This window comes from Ranitomeya imitator, chromosome 5 (assembly GCF_032444005.1).
Source record: "Ranitomeya imitator isolate aRanImi1 chromosome 5, aRanImi1.pri, whole genome shotgun sequence".
Classification (NCBI taxonomy): domain Eukaryota; kingdom Metazoa; phylum Chordata; class Amphibia; order Anura; family Dendrobatidae; genus Ranitomeya; species Ranitomeya imitator.
The window spans coordinates 661,132,216-661,156,825 of NC_091286.1; the positions used below are offsets into that span (position 1 = coordinate 661,132,216).

General features: G+C 39.2%; 2 protein-coding genes across 5 annotated transcripts in view; one reads left to right on the forward strand and one right to left on the reverse strand.

Moving 5' to 3' along the window:
* The window catches only part of RUNX2 (RUNX family transcription factor 2), a 280,535-nt gene extending 270,077 nt beyond the window's left edge, over nt 1–10,458 (reverse strand). For both annotated transcript variants that reach the window (XM_069728219.1, XM_069728218.1), the window contains exons 1-2: nt 10,337–10,458; nt 10,020–10,175 (exon numbers count right to left, since the gene is read on the reverse strand). In XM_069728219.1, the coding sequence (XP_069584320.1) occupies nt 10,020–10,077 (58 nt within the window). In that variant the 5' untranslated portion in view covers nt 10,078–10,175; nt 10,337–10,458. The remainder of the gene's footprint in view (nt 1–10,019; nt 10,176–10,336) is intronic.
* The window catches only part of SUPT3H (SPT3 homolog, SAGA and STAGA complex component), a 634,212-nt gene that overhangs the window by 65,844 nt on the left and 543,758 nt on the right, over nt 1–24,610 (forward strand). The window contains exon 1 of one of the 3 annotated variants that reach the window (XM_069728222.1): nt 7,122–7,267. The exons of the other annotated variants lie outside the window; for them this stretch is intronic. Coding sequence (XP_069584323.1) covers nt 7,245–7,267 — 23 coding nt within the window. The 5' untranslated portion in view covers nt 7,122–7,244. Of the gene's footprint in view, nt 1–7,121; nt 7,268–24,610 lie in introns of those variants that run through there. 3 annotated transcript variants of the gene reach the window in all.

Sequence of the window (24,610 nt, forward strand, 5' to 3'; positions counted from 1 at the left end):
AATTTTTTTTTTACTTAATCTACCCTTTATGAGATATATGTGTATGATTAGTTCCATATGATACAAGTCTGTGATTCTACAGTATAGCTCTGATTCATTATTTGCATTTTTTTCCTTTTAAAGTGACTTCTCTGTTGTTATTCAAAGACTTTTTTTTTGTGCCAAATTCTTCAAAATTCTGCACAAGAGTTGATGAATTTTGTGCGAAAACGAAATTTTTTTTTTTACTTTTGCGCCTTTTAGAACAAAAGTTTTATGATTCCCTTAAAGATACGTTTTGTAGAACACTGGGAAGCGGAGTATAATTGTGTAAACATTTTGCCCAACTTTTTTTCTTTGCGGATTTCGATTCTTTCAACTGTTTTGCAGAATTTTTTCAACCATCCAAATAATTGGGAGAAAGAAGGGCACTTAAGAGACGCATGAGAAATGAAAAACGTGTGTGTTTTACGCAGCTTTTTCTGTGCCAACACACTCTCAACCCGTGCACGCACCCTTATACTTGGTTTCATCTAAGGTTTTTTTTTTAGTTTTCCGGGCAGAAACTCTCAATCAATATTTGTTGCCTTTTAATTCCTTGTGGTTTCTGAAGCATTTCTGCTCTAAAAACTTAGCCAAAAAACCTCACTGTGAACACGCTCTAAGGCTATGTTCACACGCTGCATTTTTTTGCTGCAAATTTTTATCGGCGTTTTACAGTACCAGGAAAAGCTATGAGATTTCAGAAATCTCATGCACACACATTGTTTTTTTTTTTTCCCCTGACTGATTTGGAAAACTGCTCCGTTTTTGCAAACGGTGGCATTTCACTTCTTCACGCATAGAAAGCAATGAGTAAGTACAAAAATGCAGCAAAAAACCCCGCAGGTATCAGGTTTTGCTGCAAAAACCTCGGGAAGTTGCATCTTTTTTTTTTTTTTGTGTGTATTGAACTTTATCAGCATGCACAAAATTCAAATGTACCTGATATAAAACGCAGCAAAAAAAGGAGCAATTATACCGCAAAATCTATTTGTAAGCAGCTTTTTTTTTTGACTGCCAAGAGAGCAAGTTTTGCCTACAGGAAAAAAAAAAAAGCAGCAAAAACGCAGCGTGTGAGCATGGCCTAAGGGTATGTACAATATTTGCAGCAGAAAATACTGTCTGGTAGGTGAGAAAAACACTGCCTATAATATGTGCGTTTTTGGTGGGGTTTTTTTTATTCTCCCCGTTTTTTTTGAATGGGTGAAAAACATTGATTTGCTGAAGACTGGAAACTGCTTCAAATTGGCAAGGAAAAAATAAGCACGAGATTTCAGAAATCTCATTCACTTTGCTGCTACTGTTTTTTTTTTTTTTTTTTGTGTGAACATGTACGGATAACTAAAAATTTGAAAGTTTCAAATTACATAAAAAGGCGCAAAAAAAAAAAAACGCTATTGGAAATATTTTTACTGTAGAAAAAAAAGCCTTAAAGACGATGATTCGAGGTTAACGTTAAATGACTTTGAAAAATGAAATAAACCTAATTATAAAAAAAGCAAAAAAGAAAACAAAAACCGCAACAAAAAAGTCGAATATCAGTGATTCCGGAGAGCATGTTCAGTGCGCTCCTAGGCTCCCACATGATCAGTGTGTTAGCGGCAGAGGGGCGTCTTCCGCTGATTTCTCTAGTCGCGGTGTTTGGATGACTCCATGTGTTTGCACAGTATTACGAATCCTTTTTTTTTCCTGTTTACACGACTTACAGTATTATAGAAGAATACAAATTACTCTTACAAGCTGTGTGTGCTTTTTTTTTTTTACTTTTTTTTTTTTCCCTTTACCCCAGCCCGGCTTCAATCCATTATTTGGAGACCACCGATGTTCTAAAGATTAAAAGCACATGTCCTCTGCGGCAGCAGAAAAATGCTCTTAATTGTTTAGTGCGGCTGCGAGGGGCTTGAAGTTCTGCGCGGCTGATTTGTGAATGATCTATTCAGCCAGATTTATTTGGCTTAATAACATGGATGTCGCGTTATTACATCCTAACCTTTCTAGTTCCCGATGGGTTTTTATTTGTTTTATATATATTCACCCGGGTCTGTCAATGTGCAATTGTGCCCGGTGCCGAAATTCCACCTCTTTGTACGGTAAAAGTGTCATTAACCTTATAGAAGTATCTTTAACTATTGACATTTATTTTCTATTGTCTGTTATTTATGTTTTGTTTTATTTTAAAAATTGTCCTTTTTTTCTTTTCTTTTTTTATTATACCGGTAAATAAATTGTGTAATATCTGTGCATTACACACCGGGTTCAGCCGAACAGATGGTAGTCCCCATATAAATAGCCAATCTCTGATTTATGCATTCTTCATAAATGACTCCGTTTTCTGTCACTATTTATTAGTCACTTTTTTGGATTATACAGATTTAACAGAACATGCAACACTACACCGAGGCGCATAATTGTTCCTTCTGCCGGGACCCACGCGGTGAGGATATATAGCTTGTTTGGGTTACTCTGGCAGTTTAAAAATGTGAAAGCTCGTGATTTAATATTTTGATTTCCTGTTTAAATGGACTTAAATTCCACAGAAATCTGACCGTTCCCGCCTTGGCTTCTCTTCCCTGAATGTTATCGTATCTGCAACCTGCGAAGTGCGGTTCTCAACTTATTTGTCAACTTATTTTATTATTCTTCCTGAATGGCCCACAATCCATGCGGCGCCCTATCAATCATCGTACTGGAGGCTTGTGCCACCGGGATTTAGGGAGACTCGCAGTAACTGACCATCTCCACGTGTGTACACTGTATGTACGGTATGTACGTGTGTGTATAATATATCATGTGATTGTATCAGCATGGCTATAAAATAAAATGATAGACAAATCCGATCTGTCTGACGTAAATTTGAGAAATTGATAGATCGATGTATCATCTCAGATTTATCTATCAATCTATATCTAACTATATATCTATTATCTATTATCTATCTATTATCTATCCATCTATTTCTCCATCCAGCTATCTCATATGCAATATAGATGGATGGATAGATGATCAATGGATAAATGGACAGATCTGAGATGATTAATTAGTATAGATGGACAGATCTGAGATGGATAGATGGACAGATCTGAGATGGATAGACGGAAGCATGGATGGACAGATCTGAGATGGATAGATGGACAGATCTGAGATGGATAGATGGACAGATCTGAGATGGATAGATGGAAGCATGGATGGACAGATCTGAGATGGATAGATGGACAGATCTGAGATGGATAGATGGACAGATCTGAGATGGATAGATGGAAGCATGGATGGACAGATCTGAGATGGATAAGATGGACAGATCTGAGATGGATAGATGGACAGATCTGAGATGGATAGATGGATGCATAGATGGACAGATCTGAGATGGATAGATGGACAGATCTGAGATGGATAGATGGAAGCATGGATGGACAGATCTGAGATGGATAGATGGAAGCATGGATGGACAGATCTGAGATGGATAGATGGACAGATCTGAGATGGATAGACGGAAGCTTGGATGGACAGATCTGAGATGGATAGATGGACAGATCTCAGATGGATAGACGGAAGCATGGATGGACAGATCTGAGATGGATAGATGGACAGATCTGAGATGGTAAAGAGAAGGATAGATGGACAGATCTGAGATGGATAAATGGACAGATCTGAGATGGATAGACTGAAGCATGGATGGACAGATCTGAGATGGATAGATGGACAGATCTGAGATGGATAGACGGAAGCATGGATGGACAGATCTGAGATGGTAAAGAGAAGGATAGATGGACAGATCTGAGATGGATAAATGGACAGATCTGAGATGGATAGACTGAAGCATGGATGGACAGATCTGAGATGGATAGATGGACAGATCTAAGGTGGATAAAGAGAAGTATAGATGGACAGATTATAGAATGGTAGAGTTGGAAGGGACCTCCTGGGTCATCTGGTCCAACCCCCTGCTCAAAGCAGGATTCGCTAAATCATCCCAGACAGATGTCTGTCCAGCCTCTGTTTGAGGAAGGAGAACTCCTGTTTCACTCATTGATCACCCTAACTGTCCAAAAGTTTTTTCTAATATCTAATCTGTGTCTCCTCCCATTCAGTTTCATCCCATTGCTTCTAGTCTTTCCTTGTGCAAATGAGAATAAAGATGATCCTTCTACAATGTGACAGCCATTGAGATATTTGTAGACAGCTATTAAGATCTGAGGTGGATGGATGGACAGATCTGAGATAGATAAAGAGAAGGATAGCTGGACAGATCTGAGGTGGAAAGCTGGACAGATCCAAGGTGGAAAGCTGGACAGATCTGAGGTGGAAAGCTGGACAGATCTGTGGTGGATAGAAGGAAGCATGGATGGACAGAACCAAGGTGGATAAAGAGAAGGATAAGTGGCCATATCTGAGATGGATAGATGGAAGCATGGATGGACAGATCTGAGATGGATAAAGAGAAGGATAGATGGACCGATCTGAGATGGATGGATAGATACATGGATGAATTAATAGAACTGATGGAAATTTATGAAGGATATGTTAAATACAAAAGATATATACATAGATATGAGAAAGATAAAATCTTTACTTTAGTACAAAAGTGATGAATGAAGGGCAAATAGATATTGTAGATGGATAGATATGAGAGAGACATGACACGGACATAATTGAAGTTATCGATCTAACTTATAGCTATCTATTTATCTATTATCTATCATCTATTATCTAGCTAGCATCTATATATTCTCTATCTATCTCATATCTTTTATTGATCTATCTATCTATATCTATCTATCATCTATTATCTATCATCTATCTATTATTTATCTATATCATATCTATCTGTCTATCTATCTAATATGTAGCCTATCCTAAGTAATTTAGTGTTGCAGGTCACGTTGTGGCAACCAACCTCCGTTATTTTATGATAATCCGCTATATTTAGGTTTCTACCCTTGTTTCGTGTAGAACAATCTTCTTGCCTTTTGATAACTCGTATAAGGAAAAAACCTGGTATTTTAGATATATTTTTTACATATTTGTTGTCCGGTGATAATTAGCCATGTCCCTGTACCTGCAGGGTATTGTACAGGATGCCTAGTTCAGGGCACCTCTGTACCGACTATGTACTTCCCCGTCGAGCCAACGTGAGCAGGTTCCTTGTAAATTGTGGCTGTAGGCAAACATGCCTGATACAATCTGCTTTTCAGAAGTAGGCCCAACAATTAGTCCAATTGCTCGAAGGAAAATAAACTCAAGTCTAGGATTTAAAAGGCCTGACAGGCAGGAAAAATATACACCGGTCAGCTGGGGAAGTCCCACTTTCATCTCACAAGTGGCCGCGTTTGAAGCCACTAATCTCTCAGCTCGTACAAGATGGAGCAATTTGTAAAGGGCACGGGCCTAGGGGGGAGGTGGATATGACATATAGATGTATATTGACACGATTTTATATTTTATAATGTATGCATGTATATATTAAAAAAAAATGTATATACCGTATATATTTTTTTATATCGAGACGCATATACGGATTTCAAGGGAAATGCCGTACTACAGTACTTGCAAAGCTATCGAGGCTTTACAATATTTCATCAGCTTTTTGTGAAAAAAATAAAATAGCTTGGCACAATAAGCAGCGCACTACCAATTTTAGGTCCAAAGCATGAGAATTCACTCTGCGGATTTTTACTGCAGATTTTGAAATTTTGCAGTGGATATAATGAAATTTGCTGTAAATCGGAGACAAATCTGCTCAGAACTCATATTTTTCTATGGACTCATTACAGATGATTTCTATTTATTTTTAACCCCATATGTCTAGCAGAACTGTGCTGGAGAAATCGAGGGTTCCTGTACTGAGTGTCCTCGAATAGCAAAACTAAATGCTGGTAAATAAAATTATATGTACGGTATGTATGTATGTGTGTGTATATTTATTATTATTATTATTATTATTATATATTTTTTTTTTCTAGCTTCATTCATAATTCCTATATCTGTCTAATTACAAAACTCAAAAGTATAATGAAAAAAAATTGATTGGGAGTATACAATTTTTATTTTTTTTATGTCTAAGGAGTTTTTGGTGATAACCTTGGAGGCTTTGTACCCGTCTTCATATAAAAAGGGCTGCTTTATCTATATTTAGATCTATCTATTATCTATAATCTATCTATTATCAATCTATTATCTATCTATTATCTATCTATTATCTATCTATTTATCTATCATCTATCTATTATCTATCTATGTATCTATCTATCTATCTATTATCTATCTATTATCTATCTATTATCTATCTATCATCTATCTATTATCTATCTATCTATTATCTATCTATCTATTATCTATCTATTATCTATCTATTATCTATCTATCATCTATCTATTATCTATCTATCTATTATCTATCTATTATCTATCTATTATCTATCTATTATCTATCTATTATCTATCTATCTTTTATCTATCTATTATCTATGTATTATCTATCTATTATCTATCTATCTATTATCTATCTATCTATCATCTATCTATCATCTATTTATCTATTTATGTATTATCTATTTATCTATCATCTGTCTCTCCTCCCCCATCTCTCGGTGTGTATTTTGTAGGATCATCCCATTCTGCATTATTCTGTGATGTTTCAGCAGCTGAGTTTGAGTTAATCTCTTGTGGAAGTAGTAGATCACTAAGCAGCAGGGATCCCGTCCATGTAAACTCTGCTTCCTCTTCTAAACAGTGGGATCATGTGGTCTGGCTCTCCTCTGTGCACTGATTCATTCATTTTCCTTTTTTACTTTTCTTCCTTTTTTTTCAGTTTTTCTCCCTAAATAGAACACTAAACTTAATATCCAAAGTGAATATAAATATAATAATGGGTTTAGTTATTTTCACCTTAGGACTTTGCTTTTTTTTTTTAAATGATTTATCTAAATGCTGTCATTCTTCCTATGTTCTGTAGGAGGAATTTATTTTCGAAAAGTCTAAAAAATGATGGTGAGGGGGCGGTGGGGATTAGACCACAGGGGGCATCGGCCCTCCGCAGTGTATTGTGGCTGATTGCACGCTTTGTACATTCATATGGGACCAATGGAAGGGGGCGGTGTGGTGGGAGGGCCGAGAAATGGCCGGACCACAAGGCATTTATCTCATAAGCTAATAGCGACATCACGGGTTTGTTATTTTTATCTAGATAAAAAAAAAATTAGATTGGCAAAATCCGAGCTTCTCAAGATGGAGTGGATGCAGAAAATTCTGTAAGTGTCACTGTCCGAGAGATTCACATGAGATGTATGTAGATATATCCGAGCTGCGATATTCAGGAATGGAGGGTAACGCGGGGATAGGGCCCCGGCATACAGTCATGGAAGGAATAGCTGCTGAGTCTTATCTTAAGAAGTAGGGAAATATCTATTTCATATTTATCTATCTATCTATCTATCTATCTATCTATCTATCTATCTATCTATCTATCTATCTATATTATCTATCTATATTATCTATCTATATTATCTATCTATATTATCTGTCTATTATCTGTCTATTATCTGACTATTATCTGTCTATTATCTGTCTATTATCTGACTATTATCTGACTATTATCTGTCTATTATCTATCTATTATCTGTCTATTATCGATCTATTATCGATCTATTATCTATCATCTATCTATCTATCTATCTATCATCTATCTATTATCTATCTACTATCTTTGTATTATCTGTTCTATCTATCTATCTACCATCTATCTATTCTCTATCTATATTTATCATGTATCGATTATCGATCTACTATATCTTTGTATTATCTATCTGTTATATCTGTCTATTATCTATCATCTATCTGTTATCTATTTATCTATCACACTAATGGCTAATGCACCTTGTGGGAGGAAATTGCAGAAATGTAGAATTTGGAAACCGCAATAGCAATGTGCATAGATGTATAATATGTGTCGATAGTTGTGTAAAGTCAGATAATGGGTCTCGGTGGGATCATTAATGACTGATGTGCACTTGGGATTCTGCATTTGTAAAAATAGATGCAAAGATAATCTAGATTGGTGCGTACATGTATAAGGTGGGTAGATAATGTGGGTAAACTAATATATACGTATCTGTTAATAGGTAGATAATATCCATAGATAATTCAGATCTGTGAATGAATAATGATGGATAAGATAATGTAAATGGATAATGTAGGTAGATGCAAGAGATCTACGGGTGATAGATGAAGTAAAATATAAATAGATGAAGTTAGATAGAGAAAGAAGTGGCGAGAAAAAGTGATGGATGAATGAATAAACGGAATGATGGATAAATAGTATACATTGGTAAATGGCTGGAGAGATAGATATATGCCAACATTGTAAGACGGATAGGAGGTAATAAGATAGATACATGTACACAGATATACAGAGGTGAGATTTGTGTATATTTACTACATAGATATTAAGACAGACCTAAAATAAGATGTAGATAATGGGATAGATCATAGATAATAGGACAGATAGGTATAGATAGGTATAGATAGGTATAGATAGGTACAGATAGGTACAGATAGGTATAGATAGGTATAGATAGGTACACATAGGCATAGATAGGTATAGTATAGATAGGTATAGTATAGATAGGTATAGATAGGATAGATAGGTATAGATAGGATAGATAGGTATAGTATAGATAGGTATAGATAGGATAGATAGGTATAGATAGGTATAGTATAGATAAGTATAGTATAGATGGGTATAGATAGGTATAGTATAGATAGGATAGATATGTATAGATAGGTATAGATAAGTATAGTATAGATAGGTATAGATAGGTATAGTATAGATAGGATAGATAGGTATAGATAGGTATAGATAAATATTGTATAGATAGGTATAGATAAGTATAGTATAGATAGGATAGATTGGTATAGTATAGATAGGTATTTATAGGTATAGATAGGTATAAATAGGATAGATAGGTATAGATAGGTGTAGTATAGATAGGTGTAGTATAGATAGGTATAGTATAGATGGGTATAGATAGGTATAGATAGGTATTTATAGGATAGATAGGTATAGATAGGTATAGATAGGTATTTATAGGTATAGATAGGATAGATGGGTATAGATAGGTATAGTATAGACGGGTATAGTATAGATGGGTATAGATAGGTGTAGTATAGATAGGTATAGTATAGATGGGTATAGTATAGATGGGTATAGTATAGATGGGTATAGTATAGATAGGTGTAGTATAGATAGGTGTAGTATAGATAGGTGTAGTATAGATAGGTGTAGTATAGATAGGTGTAGTATAGATAGGTGTAGTATAGATGGGTATAGTATAGATAAGTATAGATAGGTGTAGTATAGATAGAGAAGACGATGGCTAGCTACACAGATGTGGAAGCAGTGTGTAAGAAGTCAGCTGTGAACAGTTTGGGATTGTGTTTCTCGCCACGTGCTTCCTCTCCCCTCGCCCCAGGGTCACACGCTCAGTGCTCGGCTTAGTGCGGAGACTTCTCCTGGATGAGCCGGTCAGTTGTCAGCGAGGCTCCCCGCAGCTGGTAGAGGATGGCTCCTGTCGTACATGAATGTATGGAGGAGCAGGGGTGCAGTCTGTGAGCTCACAAGTGGTCCTGCCAAATAGCAGCTCAGCTCACAGTGCATCACATCTACTGATGTGTTTTAGGGCCTCTGCGGTCAGGTCCTATTTTTACTAATTTCCTTTAAACAGTGGGGTGCCTGGAAATAGGACGGGAATTCCAGCGAGCTGCTGGCTGCAATGATTAGGTGAGTTAATAGACTGTGCTGTGTGAGGACTCTGCCCGCGCTGCTTCACCTGGCAGGACGCCTCCACACCAGCATTATTTTTTTGGTGCTACAGGTCCAGGAACATTTTTTTGGAGAACCCAGGTGCGCCTGTCATTGTGACATGGGTGCTGCTCTACCTGCGGCCTGCAGAATATCCCCAAATGTCTATCACCCCCCGATGAAAGATCAGATCAGGTACTTACCCCAAAAGAAGTTTTGCTGACACGGAGTCACAGAACTGAACAGACTGTTGGACGCCATGGCCGTCCGGTGCGATCTCCCGCGTGGCTCGCCCGACAGGTGCCTGCGTATTTTTGTACGTCCCGATTTTTGTAAAATCCTTTTTCGATGGCTTCAAACTGCAAATACAAATGGAGGAACCTTTAGTGCCGAGTCTCCGATCGGGGGCGAGGACACGACTTTGCCCGAAATGCCATGCTGGACCCCCTTCCCCACCAAAAAAAAAAGCAGAAACCCCAGACTATTATTACTACATAGAATGCGGTTAAAGAGCACTTACTGACAATGATGGTCTTGACGACTGGTAGTGACCTGCGGAGATTAACCATTTAAAAACCAGAGGCTCCGTGCTGTCCCTCCCGGAGAAAGTTTTGCACCGCACTTGTGGTTCTGTGGTTGTTTGTGAGGCGAATGAAGCATTCACACAATCCAAAAAAGCAAAAAGCTTTTAAAACTCCTTTTTTCTGCAAGCAACGTTACTGGAGAGGCAAAATCATGTGGTTGATGACGTCAGGCTACTCCAAGTGGGACAGCCTTCGTCTGTGGCTTTCTCTCTCTCTCCCCCTTTTTTTTTTATTTTGACAAAAGGATCGTGGTAAGGCCTTTCCTGGCATCCAGAGGGGATATAGCTTTTTAATTTTTCTGACTCATGAAGAATTGGAGAGAGTACAAATTCAGCATCAGCTCAAACTTATACAGCAAAAAAAAAAAAAGCTTGTGGAGCAAAGCAAGGATGTTCTACAATCTTCTTTGCCCCGCCATTTTTTGTTCTTGCACCCCCCTTTTTATTGTCACTAGGACATCTGGATTAGTAGAACAATTCACAAACTTCTTTTTAATGGAGACTAAGTTCTGCTTTGGATTTGGAAAATTTGTTTTGGGGTGTTTTTATTTTATTTTATTTTTTTGCTTCTTTCGGAAGTTTGGAATCTGTAACCATTTGTAGTTTTTAAATGAAAAATGCCCTTTCATCTACGTCTGGTTGCTGACTGAGAAGTGCTAGCAACGATGTTCCTCTGCAGAGGTTAAATCATGTCTGTCTATGAGAGGGGGGAAAAAGGAAAATAAAAAAATACGCTGAATTTCTGGTCTCGTTGCTCCGAATCAGCAGCTTTGGGTGTTTTTTTTTTGCTGTGCAGGGTTCTGGTGGTGATGGCCAGGTTTTGCAGTCACCCGTTAATCTGACTTTGGAGTTTTTACCAAGAGGAAGCGATTGTACTTTTCGTCCTATTAAGCTATATTTAGCGTACATGTTGGTTTAGTTTATGCTGTCGTCTACTACAACAACATTTGTTTTATTTTTTTTTAGCTTTACATATGGTCCCAATATTGTAAAAACAAAAAAAAATAAATAATAAACTCCTCTGTGGATTCTACGCCATGTACCCCCTTCCATGCTGCCCATATTCCCCCATGTCATTCTGTCAGTCAGTGTGCCCAAAAAAAAGACCAGCAGAGATATGGCCACCTGGAATAGAGGACTGTCAAGGAATCAGAAGGCGAGTATATACTTATTTTATGACATATGTAATGTTAAGAGGCAGAAAATCCCTTTTTAATGCTTTTGGAGGAAATTCGAGAGTTGACTTGAACCGTGGAACCAACTGGACCACCACCTCTTAGGCTCCGTTCACATTTCCTTTTCTTCCTATTTTGAAGGAACTCCCAATAAATACCATGGCTGTGTCATGTAGTCTTGAATGGCAATAGCAGAAAAACTAATAATAATTTGAGATATTCTTTTGTTTTGTGGCATGGTGTTTTTTTGTTTTTTTTTCCCTCCACCGAATTCTTTAAAAAAGTTCACTTTTTTAATTTTTTACAGTAAATAGTGTCACATGTTTAGTCGTCATGCGTGCGTAAAACAAAAAGAAATTTTGTTCTCCGGTAGGGCATTGTTTAAAAAATTTAGGAACATTTTGAAAGGTCAGAAATGATAAATTGGGCTAAAACATTTGGATAATGAAAATTGCACTGGTAATTGTGGTAAAAGGGACAAAAAACATGTAAATATAACCATATAAAAAATGCAAATTAATGGATAAGGTTTAAACCATTTTTAGAACAGCAAAAAAGGTGCAAAAGCAATCGTGAATTTGGGGAAAAATGTTAATTTTTGTTAGGTAGAAAAGCAGAGTAGATTTTACTTTCCTACAGTGGGGCAAAAAAGTATTTAGTCAGTCAGCAATAGTGCAAGTTCCACCACTTAAGAAGACGAGAGGCGTCTGTAATTTACATCATAGGTAGACCTCAACTATGGGAGACAAACTGAGAAAAAAAAATCCAGAAAATCACATTGTCTGTTTTTTTTATAATTTTTTTTGCATATTATGGTGGAAAATAAGTATTTGGTCAGAACCAAACAATCAAGATTTCTGGCTCTCACAGACCTGTAACTTCTTCTTTAAGAGTCTCCTCTTTCCTCCACTCATTACCTGTAGTAATGGCACCTGTTTAAACTTGTTATCAATATAAAAAGACACCTGTGCACACCCTCAAACAGTCTGACTCCAAACTCCACTATGGTGAAGACCAAAGAGCTGTCAAAGGACACCAGAAACAAAATTGTAGCCCTGCACCAGGCTGGGAAGACTGAATCTGCAATAGCCAACCAGCTTGGAGTGAAGAAATCAACAGTGGGAGCAATAATTAGAAAATGGAAGACATACAAGACCACTGATAATCTCCCTCGATCTGGGACTCCACGCAAAATCCCACCCCGTGGGGTCAGAATGATCACAAGAACGGTGAGCAAAAATCCCAGAACCACGCGGGGGGACCTAGTGAATGAACTGTAGAGAGCTGGGACCAATGTAACAAGGCCTACCATAAGTAATACACTACGCCACCATGGACTCAGATCCTGCAGTGCCAGACGTGTCCCACTGCTTAAGCCAGTACATGTCCGGGCCCGTCTGAAGTTTGCTAGAGAGCATTTGGATGATCCAGAGGAGTTTTGGGAGAATGTCCTATGGTCTGATGAAACCAAACTGGAACTGTTTGGTAGAAACACAACTTGTCGTGTTTGGAGGAAAAAGAATACTGAGTTGCATCCATCAAACACCATACCTACTGTAAAGCATGGTGGTGGAAACATCATGCTTTGGGGCTGTTTCTCTGCAAAGGGGCCAGGACGACTGATCCGGGTACATGAAAGAATGAATGGGGTCATGTATCGTGAGATTTTGAGTGCAAACCTCCTTCCATCAGCAAGGGCATTAAAGATGAAACGTGGCTGGGTCTTTCAACATGACAATGATCCAAAGCACACCGCCAGGGCAATGAAGGAGTGGCTTCGTAAGAAGCATTTCAAGGTCCTGGAGTGGCCTAGCCAGTCTCCAGATCTTAACCCTATAGAAAACCTTTTGGAGGGAGTTGAAAGTCCGTGTTGCCAAGCGAAAAGCCAAAAACATCACTGCTCTAGAGGAGATCTGCATGGAGGAATGGACCAACATACCAACAACAGTGTGTGGCAACCTTGTGAAGACTTACAGAAAACGTTTGACCTCTGTCATTGCCAACAAAGGATATATTACAAAGTATTGAGATGAAATTTTGTTTCTGACCAAATACTTATTTTCCACCATAATATGCAAATAAAATTATAAAAAAACAGACAATGTGATTTTCTGGATTTTTTTTTCTCAGTTTGTCTCCCATAGTTGAGGTCTACCTATGATGTAAATTACAGACGCCTCTCATCTTTTTAAGTGGTGGAACTTGCACTATTGCTGACTGACTAAATACTTTTTTGCCCCACTGTATATGGTGAAAAAGGTAATGTCGATTCATACTGGCCGCTAAAAGCCAAGTTTTGGAGTTAGTTTTAGTCAGGGCTGTGGGTCGGTAAGCCAAAAGGACACTACTTTGCATTCTGCTGGGTACATTTAGAGGTTCATGTTAGGAAATACTCTGTACACATCTGACAAGTGCTGTGAAAAAAATAAAACAGAGTTAGCCATAAGGTCACCATACACATAACTGTCCCCATACACATAAGGAGTTAGCCATAAGGTCACCATACACATTACTTTCAGCCAAAGCAATTCCAATGTACTGATCATTCATTATGTGTGCATATGTCCCTTCTTAACTTAAAGTGCTGCGGAATATGTTGGCGCTATATAAAATAAAATTAATATTATTAATCATTTCTATTTTGGCGCTGTGATGACGTTGGTAATCATAAATGATGCTCTAATTGTATTAGTTTTCATGACCATGCTATATCAAATAGGTGACTATCCTTCATGGTTTATTAATTATTACTTATTGCAAAAAAAGTATTTTTTTTTCTTACAGAACTTTTGTTTTTAGTTTATATTTTTATTTTTTAATTAAACCATACTTGCAGATAACCATATGCTGGTACATTAGCCTGTTTTCTAATAGTGTGTATATATACTGTTGTTAAAGTATGTATATTGTAAGTATATTATTCCTTAAATGAAAGCTGGGTTGTCTTCCCATTCTAGGTATGGGCCTCGAAAATATCACCAGGATTCCCTGTAACACGTGTAAATGGATCCCCCTTATTTGGTGTTCTCCCTCTTTTAAATGTTGTGATCATTGTGCTGTGATTCCAGCATTTAAAGGGTTAAGCAGCTGATATCATAGATTCTGCGATCTTCTTCATTAGTGTTGCTATAATGCCGTTGTTCCCAAGTGTTTGGCCCATCCTGGCATCTTCCTGATACTCGTTGGCCCGCAACCTGTTAATTAACAGTGTAGAATTCTGAGTCTCTTTATTTTCCCCTCTTTTTTATCTTCATGCAATGGTTCTTTCATATCTTTCAAGTCCTGTGAGCACTGATTACATGAACGCCAACATCGGATCAACTAGATCACTTTCCATTTCATTCTGAGTCCTTAATGAGGTTGTCCGCTACTTTTTCATGGATGAACTATCCTTAGAATAGGTCCTGAATATCTGATCGGTCAGGGTCCGGCTGTTATCAGTCTCAATGGCGGTTGCTGGTCAGAATTGATCAATTGCGGAGCAGCTCCTCCTTATGATGGTGGCTGCGGCTGGGTACTACACATCTGCCTCCTATTCAAATCAATGGGAGGAGGATCTGCAGTACCCCTCCGCGGCCACTATTAGACTGAGCAGCACTGCAATTTAGCGTTTCCAGCCGCAGGCACTAAGAACAGCTGATCGGCGCGGGTGCTGGGTGTCGAAAACCGACCGATCAGACATTGAGGACTTATCCGATGAATCATCAATGATAAAGAAATGGACAGCCTCTTTAATGTCATTTTTTTAAAGCAAAATCCTTGTATGTACAAGTAGTTTAAAGGGTAACTAAAATTTTTGACTTTGTATGTTAGAACAGCGGTGGTCCGATTCCAAAGAAATCCCCATTGATAATTTAAAGCAAGGGACAGAAGTGATTGACCGTTCCTCAGAGCTTGAGCTGGTCCTATATACTATTATTGGAATATCCACATGTTGAATAGATGCTCATCCCACCTTTGGAACCCTTGTCTGTCTCCCCCAGATTCCCTGTTCTGTGTAGTGCGCTGGCCACAGTCCAAGAGGGGCATCTACGCATACCAGGGGTGTCAAACTGCATTCCTCGAGGGCTGCAAACAGGTCATGTTTTCAGGATTTCCTTGTACTGCACAGGTGATAATTTAATCACCTACACAAATAATGAGTTGGTGATTAAATTATCACCTGTGCAGTACAAGGAAATCCTGAAGACATGACCTGTTTGCAGCCCTCGAGGAATGCAGTTTGACACCCCTGACGCATACCTTGCTCCCTCCATTCAGTGCTATAGTAATTCCAAATACATCCAAATACATTGAGAGTACATGCGCAGAGTTTTTGTGGAGTTCTTTGTTGTGGGTTAACTCAAAAAAAAAAAAAAAAAAAAAAGCCCCAAAAATTGCTAAAAAAAATGCGTGATGCTATTAAATTCTATTGTAAAACTTTGCTCTTCATACGTTCGGTGTTTTGAGCATATTTTGTCACTTTCAAGTTTTGAAAAATGCCTGGTAAGAGAAAAAGAACGTGTATATCACTTCTGTGAGGTGGCCCCTGATGGAATCTGTTCCACACTAGGCATTGTCTAATTATAAAGGTTGAAAAAAAATCAGGAAAAAGGCTCTTCTAAAACACTTCAAAAATTCTTCAAAACTGCTTCAAGAAATGAAAACCGCCTCTTCTCACTCCATAATGTAGGAGCGTTTCCCTAAGCGGATCCCACCAGAAAGCTCATTGTTTTCGACCACCTAAAAAAAATCCTGTGCATATACCATGTCATGGATACCAGCTGGGGGAGTCTCGCATGATCCCTCCGCTGCCACCAGTTTTTTGTCAGGGGATGTAACTCTGCTGCCTCCAATCAGGGCAATTATGCAATTGTTTGACGAGTGATGATGAAGCCGCAGCTGCTTCCAGTACTGGGTCAGTTATTGGGGAACTGAAGGTTAGCGTATGGTATATACATCTCCAATGCCAAGTCATGGAATATATATATATATATATATATATATATATATATATATATATATATATATATACACTGTATATACTCCAGTATATGCCGACCCGAGTATAAGCCGACCCCCCCTAATTTTGCCACAAAAAACTGGGAAAACTTAATGACTCGAGTATAAGCCTAGGGTGGGAAATGCAGCAGCTACCGGTAAATGTCAAAAATAAAAATAGATACCAATAAAAGTAAAATTAATTGAGACATCAGTAGGTTAAGTGTTTTTGAATATCCATATTGAATCAGGTGCCCCATATAATCCTGCATAAAGGTTAATAATGGCCCCATAAGATGCTCCATACAGACACTTGCCCCATTTGCTGTTGCTGCTATTAAAAAAAAAATAAAAAAAAAATCACATACTCCCTTTTGCTCAGGCCCCCGGCACTTTCAATATTCACCTGACTTCGTTCCGGTGCCGCTCCATCTTCAGCGTCTTCTGCACTGACGTTCAGGCAGAGGGCGCGCACTAACCACGTCATCTCGCCCTCTGACCTTAGCGTCACTGCAGAAGACACTGAAGACGAAGCGGCGCCGGAACGGGGAGCAGGTGAATATCGCGCAGCGCTCCCTCTCCCCATTATACTCACCTGCTCCTGGCGCCAGGCCTCGACCAATCAGCGACGGGCACAGCGACGATGATGTCATAAATGACGTAGAAATCCCACGTTTCTGATTCAGCGACGGGCCTCGACCAATCAGCAACGGGCACAGCATGGCGACGATGATGTCATAAAGGTTGCCTCGACCAATCAGCGACGGGCACAGACTGCCGCGAATTCGCCTCGACCAATCAGCGACGGGCACAGTATCGACGTAGATGTCATAATGGTTGCCATGGCGACGATGTCATAAAGGTTGCCTCGACCAATCAGCGACGGGCACAGTCTGCCGCAAATTCTGGAATCATCATTGTCCATATACTGCAGTGACATGCATATTCTAGAATACCCGATGCGTTCGAATCAGGCCACAATCTAGTATACATATATATACAGTCATGGCCAAAAGTATTCACACCCCTGCAATTCTGTCAGATAATACTCAGTTTCTTCCTGAAAATGATTGCAATCACAAATTATTTGGTATTATTGTCTTCAATTAATTTGTCTTAAGTGAAAAAACACAAAAAGAATTGTCCTAGAGCCAAATTGGATATAATTCCACACCAAACATAAAAAAGGGGTGGACAAAAGTATTGGCACTGTTCGAAAAATCATGTGATGCTTCTCTAATTTGTGTAATTAACAGCACCTGTCACTTACCTGTGGCACCTAACAGGTGTTGGCAATAACTAAATCACACTTGCAGCCAGTTGACATGGATTAAAGTTGACTCAACCTCTGTCCTGTGTCCTTGTGTGTACCACATTGAGCATGGAGAAAAGAAAGAAGACCAAAGAACTGTCTGAGGACTTGAGAAACCAAATTGTGAGGAAGCATGAGCAATCTCAAGGCTACAAGTCCATCTCCAAAGACCTGAATGTTCCTGTGTCTACCGTGCGCAGTGTCATCAAGAAGTTTAAAGCCCATGGCACTGTGGCTAACCTCCCTAGATGTGGACGGAAAAGAAAAATTGACAAGAGATTTCAACACAAGATTGTGCGGATGTTGGATAAAGAACCTCGACTAACATCCAAACAAGTTCAAGCTGCCCTGCAGTCCGAGGGTACAACAGTGTCAACCCGTACTATCCGTCGACATCTGAATGAAAAGGGACTGTATGGTAGGAGACCCAGGAAGACCCCACTTCTTACCCCGAGACATAAAAAAGCCAGGCTGGAGTTTGCCAAAACTTACCTGAAAAAGCCTAAAACGTTTTGGAAGAATATTCTTTGGTCAGATGAGACAAAAGTAGAGCTTTTTGGGCAAAGGCATCAAAATAGAGTTTACAGGAGAAAAAAAGAGGCATTCAAAGAAAAGAACACGGTCCCTACAGTCAAACATGGCGGAGGTTCCCTGATGTTTTGGGGTTGCTCTGCTACCTCTGGCACTGGACTGCTTGACCGTGTGCACGGCATTATGAAGTCTGAAGACTACCAACAAATTTTGCAGCATAATATAGGGCCCAGTGTGAGAAAGCTGGGTCTCCCTCAGAGGTCATGGGTCTTCCAGCAGGACAATGACCCAAAACACACTTCAAAAAGCACTAGAAAATGGTTTGAGAGAAAGCACTGGAGACTTCTAAGGTGGCCAGCAATGAGTCCAGACAATGCAGCATGAACAGTAAAAAGATCTAATGTTAAAAATAATAATAATATTAATAAAAAAAAAATAGCTATATACTCACCCTCCGTTGGCCTTCGGATTAGGAACCGGCCTTTCCCGCTCCTCGCGATGCCCCGGTTACCGCTCCATGCATTGCGGTCTCGCGAGATGATGACGTAGCGGTCTCGCGAGACCGCTACATCATCATCTCGCGAGACCGCAATGCACTCTTCAGACCAGAGCGCGCGAGGAGCGTCGGTAACCGCTTCGATTCGGGGGCCAATGGAGGGTGAGTATATAACTGTTTTTTTATTTTTTTTTTATTTTAATTTTTTTTTTAACAGGGGTATGGTGCCCACATTGCTATATACTATGTGGGCTGGGCAATATACTACGCGGGCTGCGCAATATACTACGCGGGCTGCGCAATATAGTCCACGGGCTGCGCAATATAGTCCGCGGGCTGTGCAATCAGCGACAGGCATAGCGAATCCTGTGTATCCAAATAAACTACATACATATTCTATAATACCCGATGCGTTAGAATCGGGCTACCATCTAGTATATATATGTGTGTGTGTATGTATATATATATATATATATATATATATATATATATATACACACACACATATATATGTGTATATATATGTGTGTGTATATATATATATATATATATGTGTATATATATGTATATGTGTATGTATGTATATATATATACATATGCATGTACACATATATACACACAGTCATGGCCAAAAGTATTGACACCCCTGCAATTCTGTCAGATAATAATCAGTTTCTTCCTGAAAATGATTGCAAACACAAATTATTTGGTATTATTATCTTCATTTAATTTGTCTTAATTGAAAAAACACAAAAGAGAATGAAGCAGAAAGCAAAACATTGATCATTTCACACAAAACTCCAAAATTGAGCCAGACAAAAGTATTGGCACCCTCAGCCTAATACTTGGATGCACAACCTTTAGCCAAAATAACTATATCTGACAGGAGTGCAGGGGTGTCAATACTTTTGGCTATGACTGTGTGTGTGTGTGTGTATATATATATATATATATATATATATATATATATATATATATATATATATGTATTTCTTCGTGGGTGCCGTTTACAGAGCGAGAGGAACAGAGCTATTAAATTTTATGTTTAATTCAGAAATGTAGGCAATGTTTTTAAAAAAAAAAATACACAGATGATTCAAAATGGGAATAAAACAATACATTATAATATTATTATATAAAGTTAAAGTGGTAACAAAAGAAAATTTAAATCTGTGTCATGGAAATGGCTCAGAGCTTAGTGAAGGGAGGTACTATTTAGCAAAATGGACAACCCACAGCAAGCTGTACCTTCCAGGACTGACAAATAACCAAAACCCAAACTCTGCTTTTATTAGATCAAGGTTACGCCCACATAGCTACCCTTGGTAAGCTCATGTGGGGGCTGGTTCTTTTAGAAGTTTGAGATCCCCAACTTTCAGGATATCTTCGCTCCTGGAGATCCCATGTGGTAGATATTGTTGTCGTTTTTTTCTACTGCAATTTTACCTTTCTATAGAGATGAAACACTGCATGGATAGGATCATCCATCGGACCGACCTTAAGTTGGACGGGTTAGAGTAGCCTTACAATGGTGTGAGTGAATGAGTTATGTTTGTCCCTTTGCTTTGACCCTGAAAATATATCTCCTTTTAATATTGGAATTAACCAAACCACAATATTCATCACTGATATAATTGGCTCTAAAAAGTCTGCGATCAGTGGTTTGAACAGAGGAAGCTTTTGCCTTGGAAGAGTACTTCTCCGCCTCTGAAAAAACAAATCTGTTTCGGACCAGATGTCTGCTATAATTACCTGTTCATGAAATGAGGTGCTTACTTCAATGGAAGTTGAAGTGTCAGCTCTTTCTCACTTCCCATTAATCAATGTGAGAGTGATATATTTCCTTTCCTGAGATGTCTTTATGGATTTTAATTTATCTCTTTGACATACCAGTAGGGTTAAAAGTGTTTTTGGTGCAGAAACTGAGCACAAACGCCAAAGTTTTTGAAGAGTTTTTGTGTTTTTGTAGCGTTTCCACTCAAATTCTTCTCCAAAACTCATCAAAAAATTTAATGAGCGCATATCCTTAGTCTATCTCTCCTGTCACTGTCAGATTGGGATGCTGGGGTCCCAAAGTTAGGAACAGAATCCGTTTCATATGCCATAAATAATCTGTCATGAGACAACCCCTTAATTGCTATAGATTTGCTGGGATTTGGAGCTCTGTATCCCAAAAATGGAGGCTTGACTCTAATAAAACTGAATACTGGGTCTTTTAGCTATGGAATATACTGCGATAAGATCATTTTCTTGTTTCTGAGATTTCGTTTACACCTGGTGAGAATAGAAGGTACAGAGGGTTCTAGAGTGTTCGCTTATTTATAGGCTTCATGAATATAGGCATTTCATATATGATGGCAGAATTCATTGCCGCACAATAAGTAAAAGACGATCCCTGTGTCTACCCAGCTTGGTCACATCCCTCATTAAATCTGTGTTGTGAGTCTGCCCTTTTGAGGGCAGAACAAAGTACTGCAGTGCGCAGGCGCCGGGCCTCTCTGACCTTTCCGACGCCTGCGCACTGCAGTACTTTGTTCTGCCCTCAACAGGGCAGACAAAGTACGCCTGCGCCGGAGCCGTGGCTGAAGATCAGAAGAGGACGTCTTGTAATGAAGATAGGAGGCGCCGCAGCGGACCAGAGACGCCCATCCGACCGGACCAGCAGCGGGACCGCCCTAGGTGAGTATAATCTAACGTCTTTTTTTCCTCTTTCAGGTAACATCGGGGGCTTATCTACAGCATTACAGAATGCTGTAGATAAGCCCCTGATGCCGGTGGGCTTGCCTCACCCACGATTTTCGGGGTGACAGGTTCCCTTTAAACCATGTGTCAAGATTTTCAGCATGCCCTGATTTACGGACCATACTGGTGCATGTAAACCGCAGGCAGCTCTTGCACCCATCCAAATATAAATAGCGAGTTAACATTTTACTTATATTTTACAGTTGGAACAATACATTTATATCAGGCATATGATGCACTCCTCAGAATTTATGGTAACATCCTAGAAATGACTGAAGTATCAGATGACGGTCTTCTTCATACCATAGTTTAGCGCATTTTATTTCACACATATAATGTAGCTTTCTTTCATGTTCTGCTGCAAAACCAAGTCTATGATTATCTTCTAGACAAATAATATTTTCTCCCTGGCAACCGGCAGTGTATAAATTATATCCCGTTTTTTTTTATACTTTCCAAATGAAGAGTAATCCAAAATGTATTCCGTCTACTATAAATCAAATGTGTCCCTTAAAGGGACAGTAACCCAAAAGGGACAGAAACCCGATTCAGATTTTTTATGTGCTAAATAAAAGTTCAGGAGTCCAACATTTGAACTTTAATAATCACTATAATTGTGAGTGCATTGTGTTGTGAGCTATGATCTTGTCCGGATGAAGAAGGTTATAGTACGGTACTTAGAAACGCGTTGACTAAATAAATTTAAAAAAAAAGAAACGCGCATGCACTTTGTCTGGATTTGGATTTGTTATATGGGATACCAGCAGCGCAGATTATCCACAAATCCTCCTTATCTGTGTTTTCCCGGTCTGATGACCCGTTGGACCTGCGGCAGCTGGATATATGTGATGGACATTTTGTGTATACACGGCTACATCAGGTTAGTGTAACGTTATTCAAACACCTTTATGTCCCTTGGATAAAACCCCATTGCGCTGTCTTTTTCCTCCTAGTTTTATTCTGTATCTACTAGTTATGACTTATCCTGTGAATAGGTGATTACTGGACCTTACTTTAATGTACCTTGTAAATTGTGAGGTGCAGCCTTCATGGCTCGGCCATGTCTTTCCAGCATACCCCATGGATAGGCTGAGATCTGGACAATTGGAGGCAAGTCATCACCTTGTTATGTTTATTAAACTATTTCAGGACAGTTTGTGCAGTGTCGAAGGTTATTTAGCTTAAACAGTTCATGTTGGCTCTTACAGATATCGCGGAAACAGTAGGTCTTCCGTAGGATCATACCAGACGAACCAGCCTAAATCCCCCCCATGCATGTCACTGAGCCTTAGATGCCAGTGAGCCTCTCTTTAGTACGCTAGTTGTCCTTCTTGGAAACACTTGTGGCATGCAATAACCAAGGGCTGTGGAGTCGTAGCCTATTTTGGTGGAGTCGGTGTCATGGAAATTGAGGAGTCGGAGGTTTGGCTTACCGCAGTGGTCCCCAACTCCATGCCTCGAGGGCCGCCAACAGTGCAGGTTTTCAGGATTTCCTTAGTATTGCACAGGGGTTGGAATCATCACCTGTCCAGATGATCACATTACCACCGATGCAATACTAAAGAAATCCTGAAAACCTGCACTGTTGGCGGCCCTCGAGGCCTGGAGTTGGGGACCCCTGGCTTACCTACTCCACAACCCTGGCAATAACTGCTACATTCTGGGAACATCTCACAAGATATATGACCTCTACCAGGAACACGCCACAAGCAGGGCTGTTGTGTTGGCGTCATGGAGTAGGTGTCCATTTTGGTGGAGTCGGAGTCGTTATAAAATGGACCAACTCCTAAAATATATAAGAATTTGGGTACAGTAGTACAATGCAGGATGCGCTGTAAATGTTTTCATAATAATTTGAGAAAGGTATGAAATGTCCTATAAATGTCTGTTCTATTACTAATCTAAGGATCTCGGCTTTTAGTTGAGATGAATCTGTGCTGCACTTTATGGTCATACTCAGCAGTGAGGCGGTGCTGTGGAGTCGGAGGTTTGGCTTACTGACTCCCCTGCCCACTAGACCAGCCATATATTGGCTACACCCTTCTAGACCTGCTCGTATACTGGTTAAACCACTAAAGACTTGTCGTTTACCAGCTGCACCTCAAAACAAATGCGGTATACTGGGTACACCCCATGAAACCTGTTGTATATTGGGTAAACCCCACAAGACCTGCCATATATCAGTTATATCCCACAAGACAAACCGTATGCTGGCTACACCCTACAAGACTTGTCCGTATACTATACTGGTTACAAAACACAAGACCTACCTTTTTATTGGGCATACCACATAAGACCTGCTGTTTACTTGGTAGACTCTACAAGATCTGCCAATATACAGTATACACCATACAAGACCTGTCTTCTAGGGAAAATAGACCACAAAACCTGTCATATACTGGGTAAACGTTTAGAAGACCTGTTTAACCCCTTCATGACCTTGGGATTTTTCATTTTTCCGTGTTCGTTTTTCACTCCCCTCCTTCCCAGAGCCATAACTTTTTTATTTTTCCGTCAATTTGGCCATGTGAGGGCTTATTTTTTGCGGGACGAGCTGTACTTTTGAACGACATCATTGGTTTTAGCATGTCGTGTACTAGAAAACGTGAAAAAAATTCCAAGTGCGGTGAAATTGCAAAAAAAGTGCAATCCCACACTTTTGCCTTTTGGCTAGGTTCACTAAATGCTAAAACTGACCTGACATTATGATTCTCCAGGTCATTACGAGTTCATAGACACCTAACATGACTAGGTTATTTTTTACCTAAGTGGTAAAAAAAAAATTCCAATCTTTGCTAAAAAAAAAAAAAAAAAAAAAAATGCGCCATTTTCCGATACTCGTAGCGTATCCATTTTTCATAATCTGGGGTCGGTTGAGGGCTTATTTTTTGCGTGCCGAGATGACGTTTTTAATGATAGCATTTTGGTGCACATACGTTCTTTTGATCGCCCATTATTGCATTTTAATGCAGTGT